Genomic DNA, 6,966 nt, shown 5'->3' on the forward strand with positions numbered 1-6,966 from the left:
AATGTTATTTCTAAATTGCTCTTCTTTTTTACATCATATATATATATATATATGCATGCATAAATTACTGATATTTTTATTATAAAACTGAAATCTGCTAAGTGTTTGTATATTAATAATTATGCTACTAGTATGACCAACAGATGCTGTTTATGTTAGCAGTATGAATGAAGTTAAGAAAATATTCATATTTTGTTAGTGATTATTAGTCCTGTTGGCTGCTGCTGTTCTGGGATTAGTTGGCATAAGATGCCATTGATGTAAATCTCAGATCATCTTTATGTTGAGAAGTAGTAATTGGGGAAATGGAACATTTTCAGGGAGTATGATATGTTTCTGTAAACAGGACATTAAATCTTTTGTTTTGACTTGGAAATTAGATATTATTTTTTTAGTCGTTTTTTTTTTCTTTTCTTTTTTAAACTATATAAACGTTATATAGGATATCATATTAGTCATTTGTTTGAATGTAGGCCAAATGACTTGCAGCTTCATGCTTCCAGATGTGGTTTTGGGGACAGATTTTGAGATATTTTTGTATGGGTGCACTGAAGAATAATTTTAACAACAGTTGCAGTTGTATCACAGCTCATATTGTGCTGACACTATTAAAACCTGTCTGGTTGACTGGGATTTGTTGTTACCTATGTTCACCATTGCATATCACTGGTTATGTTGGCCAGCATGTTTGGGTGGGTATCTTTATTTGATTTTAGACACTAATTGTTACTTATGATTTTTGTATATTGAATTTCTTAAGTACAAGGCCAAATTTTGCTGGGAGGGGAGTCCTTGATAGAATTCATTCCTCTATGTTGCTAGTTCTTATTTTATAGACTCTATAAAAATAACAGTTGGTAGCAGCAGGATTTCAATCAAAACAAACTATACAGAACTAAATGCTATGAAGATTTTAAACCCTTCACTCACACTTTTTTTTTATGTCAATAATGATGTGTCATTTCTATTTCTGAGTGAAACAATTTTATCTTTGCGAAAGTACCTAGAAAAGGCATAAAAGTCGCAATACAATATTTCTATTTCCCTGTAAATCTGACCTATATATGGAATTGTGTTGATGTTTTAGTTTTGTTTTAATTTGTTCATCTAAACAATGTTTTGCACCACCAAATTTGCATCATAAAATAACATGGATTTATGTTAATGTTTTTATCTAAGTAAATTGTGTCATTACTGTTTAAGAATATCTGTGCATATGTGAAGTGAGTTTCATTCTTGTTCTCTCACTCTTTTTGTTCTGTACTTGGTTACTATTAACAAGTGCTTAGTTTACTTTGTTTTAACTTTGCGAAAAAGTCGGTACTTCTGTTTGATAGTGAGCAATTTCTGCAAACTAATATACACTACACACCCACATAAATAGTAATAGCAATTCTAAGAAGCGGTTTAGCTATATGCATTTCAGATTAGGATTGTCAGAATATAGGATAATCTGAGACACTCTTGAATGTCATACAATACTTCCATACTTTTCTAAAAATCTGAAAATGTGTCTAAAACTTAAATTACAATTTAAGAACTGTTATACTGTTAGAAAACAAAAATGATTTTTTAGATATGAATACAGTTTTGAAGAGAATGTGAACAGTTGATCAAATTGATTGCAATGACATGGCAGAGAGATATAAATACAAGTCAACTCTGAGGAGTGTTTAGCTTCAAAGTAAAGAACTAAATACTCATTCCAGTACTCAAACACTTCCGCTGACTCGTTATCATAATAACCCATAAACTTAACACTTTTGTTTGTTCTGTTATAAATTTTCACTTCAAAATCTGTGAAGATGTGTAGTTAAGTCCAGTGTTTCAATCCACCCCTATTGTAGTTTTTCGTTGTGACTGTTGACACCTCTCACTTGTAATGTCATCTTTATACATTCTGACATTAAGAGAAAACAAATAACAATAAATATGTTTCATATATACAAGGCTCAACTATAGTTAAAGATGGATGTTGTAGAGAATTAGCAGACACCAAGCATGCCCAAAGACTAAGTTTTTCATTTGCATGACACAACTGTGCTAAATGCTAATTCTAGTCAGGGTCCACAGATCTGAAAAATTATCAAAGTAGCAACAACAAAGTGAGATCCACTCAGTTGATTTTACATGTCTTTTGCATTTAACAAAACAGTTTTGTGCTTATCAAAACAAATTATTATGCAAAGATTGAGATGTCATTATCATTTGATCAGTGGTTGTATATTTTCAGTAAATCAAATCAGTGACTGGGCTTCAATACTAATTGGCGTCATGTCACAAATTTCCATTTTGCCTGTTCTAAAACTGTTTTGATTACATTTTAGCAAGTTTGTTGATAATTAAATAACAGGCTGTTGCTGTTTAGCTCTCAAGTGAGCACTGATTAGACTCTGATCAAAGCTTTCCAGACATGACCGACCTGCCTTATTTTCAGACAATGTATGGCAGGACTACTATATACAATGTATTCGAGGAGAATTTGGCTCCTAAAAATAGCATCTAAATTCTCCTCAAATGTAGAAGTCACCCCAGTTTATTGAATAACAGGTTTAGCCTTAGGTCAGCTTTGATTGAGTAGATATAATGAGAGTTCAAGTTGTGACCTTTATGTCTATATATTTAAGACAAACATCATTTGACAAGTTCTTTATTTTTAGGGGTAGATTTGGATGCTTTCTGTTGCATATTGAGTAACCACTGATGGGGGTCTCTTGGTGTTGTGGTTTGGTAGCAAGATCTCAGTGAACTGAATTTGCTCAAAGGTTTCAGTTCCCTTTTATTCTAATGTTCTTGAAAAATGGCCAAAAATTACTTGTTTCTTGTTCCATCTCCTTGGAGTTAAAGTAAAATAGATACTTTACATTATCTTTGGATTTACAATACTGAGTGCAATCATTTCCTCTCTATATAAAAATCAGTTCTGCTTCGCAATATCTCATTGCTGAATTAAGTACCAGTGACATATAAGATTATTATAAAATCAAAATCTGCTAAGTGTTTTTATATTAATAATTATGCTACTAGTATGTGAAATGGTTGGAATTTCAATCAATATCCAACCATTTCACATATGCAGGTCTGGTGGGTTAACCAAAGGAAATCATTTTTGGTACTTACATTTTCATTGACTACTGTGTAATGGAATATTCTGCTATAATTTCTTTCAAAGCTTTTCTTTATAAATGATATTGTTAGATTTATCAAAATTCATAACACTGTAATTGTAGAAAGGTGACATTCTCAGTTCTACATAAATTGAATTGACAAGAGGGCCTCAGTGGTCACACGACCTGCTGGAAAAAACAGCCAGACTTTCTTCTACTCACACCATACTGTTTTAAATAAGGGAATGAAACTTTTGGTAATATATCCCTGCATATCCATAAAAGAGATGGAATGCCTTTAGTTTTGTCTGCTTGATCAGGGTTGGCCTGAGTGAGGCTAAGTAGCATTCTATATAAATGTCTGGTCATTTTTAAACTTTGTTCAATAGTCAATGGAGTTCAAAGTATAGCTGATTTTATTTTGCACATTGTTTACTAGTGAAGCTTGATATAGTTTGAAAAAAAAAAAAAAATGATAAAATGAAATAGCCCTTTAGAAGAAAATATATTCTGAACTATAATGTATGTTAATGTATAAGTTCCATCAATCTTTTTTTTAAATATGAGCAGTCTAGGATAATAGCAAATCTTAGAGGTTTGATGTGACAGAACTAAAAAGAATTAGAAGCAAAGAAATTTTTAATTGTTAATATTTTCTAGAAATAAAACTTTAAAAATTATCCATTAATATTTGCTGAGTTGTATTTTCTCTCTCATTGCAAAGAATAAATCTAAATATTCATTCATCTTCTATTTTGGTTCTAAAAGTTTTCAGATGTGTACCCTACTATAAATGATTTACGCCAGTTGTTTAGTCTTAAGTCATCATCTTTGACTTAGGATGAAAGATGTTCCATTTGTGAGCCGGTTTTTTTTTCTGCTGTAAAGCATATATATACCTTATTCAACATGCAATTCCCCGATATGGTGTGAATTGAGTGAGATGAGGCTTTTTCTGACTGGTCGAGCCAACAAGTAGCGATTCTCCGTGATTGTACTGTAGTACTCACTTAGGAAGTGAACTGGCAGAGTGTCGAGTAAAATATCCAGCAGTATTTGATTAGGTTCTTAATTCAAATTCTACCGAAATCAAATTTGCCTTTTACCCCTTCTCGTGTCACTGAAATAAACTACCAGTCAAGTACTGGAGTCGATTCCTATAGCGCATTCTAAATGCGAATTGAAGTATAACACAAGTCCGCCGAGACAACAAAATAAGAATGGTTTTCTAAATTTTTATACTACTAGTGATACAAATTAAAATTACGCGCCAGTTGAAAAGAGTAAAACTTTCACAAACACAAATGTTTAATATACATATAAGAAATACAAAACAACCATAAATCCCTTTGTATACTATTAAACGATGTTGACAGCAAAATATCAATAAACAGTCCGTTACTCACCTTCTGTCAATTATATATTTTTTCTTTGGTGACGCATCACTTATTCCATTAATCCACTTTTTGGACTGTTTACTCGTAACTTTAAAAAAAACTATATTAACCTCCTTTTTTAAAATTAGAAGTTTAGGGTATTGGCTCTCGTTCTTTTTCAACTTTGGTTTTATCGTTCTCTTCGCGATAGTGTTTACGTATACAACAGTGACTGTAATTTGTCCTTTGTTTTGTTTTACTTTTAAGATTTCGTTAATCGTAAATTTCTAGCAGGTGTGTGTATGCGAGCGTGCTTGCTCAAATAACAGCCATGCCTTTAACGGAGGCAGCGCCAATGGTAGCAGCATCTCATGCGACTGTTGCTACTATCGGTTGCCACCAACAGGTACCACTCCATCCTCAGTGTGACGTTGGGGGAGGAGCCTGGACGGTTTTTTCGTCTGCTGCTCCTGCTGCTATCTTCTAGCTGTAATGAGAACTTCTCTTGTCGCTACATGTGTCTAAAGACTTTTTTTTATTAGGTCTCACTGCTGCAGTATGTCTACATACACATAGAGCTTAGACGTTACGGATGGCTTTTCAAGCCTGCTTTCTTTTACTATCTTGTTTACTAAGTCTGATTAAGCCATCACTTTTACTCTTCCCTCCGCCATCTTCTAAATATCCTTCCATCTCTTTTCATATTAATTTCGGTTCATCATTATTAATATCGAACATATCAGGACTGCAAAAATGAATAACAACTCTCGGCATGAACAACACAACGAGGAATATTCATGGAAACAAAAACAATAATTACCTCTGCTGTAGCAAAAACATTTTATTTCATATGAGAACGTTTTTCATTACAGTTAGTATTCCAGTATATGTGTGAATTAGCAGGTTCGTCTGTGATATCAAATAACCCTAGTTAAGGATGGAAACCTCCAATTTTGCTAAAGATTATGAAGACATTGTCAATGAAATCAAAGACTTTATTGCTTCTCTTAATATTTCAGATGAAGAGGACCAGTCCTGTACAAACCCTTGCTTCATTGGCAACAACAATAGCCAACACCAACTTCAATCAAGTTCATTATCTTCATCATCATCGTTATCATCGTCATCCTCGACCAACAGTCTGTTTACAACCAGTATTCCAACATTATCATCATCTACAGTCAACTTTGTCACTGCCAACAGTTTGTACAACTCGACTCTCAAAGCCGGTTTGGTTGGCCCTACTCCTTCTACTTCAACAACTACAGATACATCTCAATCTCCAAACACACCTGACGGAACTAATATCAAGACAAGCAACGATTTCATCCAAACTTCAAAAGAACCCAAACCCCCAAGTGTCAACCATACTTTTACCAACGGAAGAATGGCTGACCATGTGGGGATTAACACTGGGACTTCGAATCCCAAACGAGTCAAAGCTATGCACAATTTCAAAGGCTCCAACAATGATGAAGTAAGTTTACCTTATAATTTATGTTGATTATTGCATGTTATTACTGTCGATTTGCATTACATGAAATTTTTGTCTGCATACATTGTATATATTTCTATAACATCCAAACTCTGTGAGTATATATATATATATATATATATATATATATATATATATATATATATATATATATGTTCATATAATGATATCTACCAAATGTATTGGTAAGATAAAACATGCAATCGTTACCAAAATAGCAAATATATATATATATATATATATGTAAATGTATGTATAATGGAGAGCTGTCTGTATTTTGAGGTACATGTGCTTATTTAAGCTTTTAAAATGGTCATGGTAGTAAAGTTGGTCTTTTTAGCTGTGTTGTGTTTGTATTCCATCAAGCTATGTTGCATCTCATTAAAATGGTTTAGAATTAAGAGAATGACGTGCTTTACAAATACAAGCAAGTAAATGCTATAATGTTTTGTGTAGATAAGTATAAGCTGTTGGTTTGTGTCATGTTAAGAGTTTCTTATAGGATCCTTTTCGATTTAAATGTAACAGTAGCTTGGTGAATATAATGTTGCAAATAAACATTTAGTGGTATTCTGTTTCTAGTTTTTATAAGTAGGTTTCACATTCATAAAACCATACACAGCTGCAAACGCACACTGGTATATTTATATCATTATCCCTTTGTATAACTGCATGCATACTTCCTTATAGTTGTCACATTTAACAAGTACCAGAAATTTTCATTTTACTGGTTTTTTTTTTTAATATTTCAAAAAAATTAAGAAAATTACATTATGATACAATGTGTGTGTGTTACACATTAATTTTAATCAAAATTAAACTTTGATATATAAGCGCAGGAGTGGCTGTGTGGTAAAGTAGCTTGCTTACCAACCACATGGTTCTGGGTTCAGTCCCACTGCATGGCACCTTGGGCAAGTGTCTTATACTATAACCTTGGGCTGACCAAAGTCTTGTGAGTGGAAGCCCATCGTGTATATATATATAT

General features: G+C 32.8%; 2 protein-coding genes across 22 annotated transcripts in view; one reads left to right on the plus strand and one right to left on the minus strand.

Annotated features, from left to right (window-relative positions):
- The window catches only part of LOC106870185 (glycosylphosphatidylinositol anchor attachment 1 protein), an 83,326-nt gene extending 78,441 nt beyond the window's left edge, over positions 1–4,885 (minus strand). Inside the window, exon 1 of the mRNA XM_052966479.1 lies at positions 4,514–4,885. The gene's annotated coding sequence lies outside the window, so the exon portion shown is untranslated. The remainder of the gene's footprint in view (positions 1–4,513) is intronic.
- Positions 4,886–5,031: 146 nt separating this feature from the next.
- The window catches only part of LOC106874470 (rho guanine nucleotide exchange factor 7), a 206,499-nt gene continuing 204,564 nt past the window's right edge, over positions 5,032–6,966 (plus strand). For 5 of the 21 annotated variants that reach the window (XM_052966457.1, XM_052966459.1, XM_052966462.1 and 2 more), the window contains exon 1: positions 5,038–5,960. In XM_052966457.1, the coding sequence (XP_052822417.1) occupies positions 5,421–5,960 (540 nt within the window). In that variant the 5' untranslated portion in view covers positions 5,038–5,420. Of the gene's footprint in view, positions 5,961–6,966 lie in introns of all 21 variants that reach the window. The other 16 variants (XM_052966455.1, XM_052966473.1, XM_052966460.1 and 13 more) reach the window with 9 other exon arrangements.

This window comes from Octopus bimaculoides, chromosome 3 (assembly GCF_001194135.2).
Source record: "Octopus bimaculoides isolate UCB-OBI-ISO-001 chromosome 3, ASM119413v2, whole genome shotgun sequence".
NCBI lineage: Eukaryota > Metazoa > Mollusca > Cephalopoda > Octopoda > Octopodidae > Octopus > Octopus bimaculoides.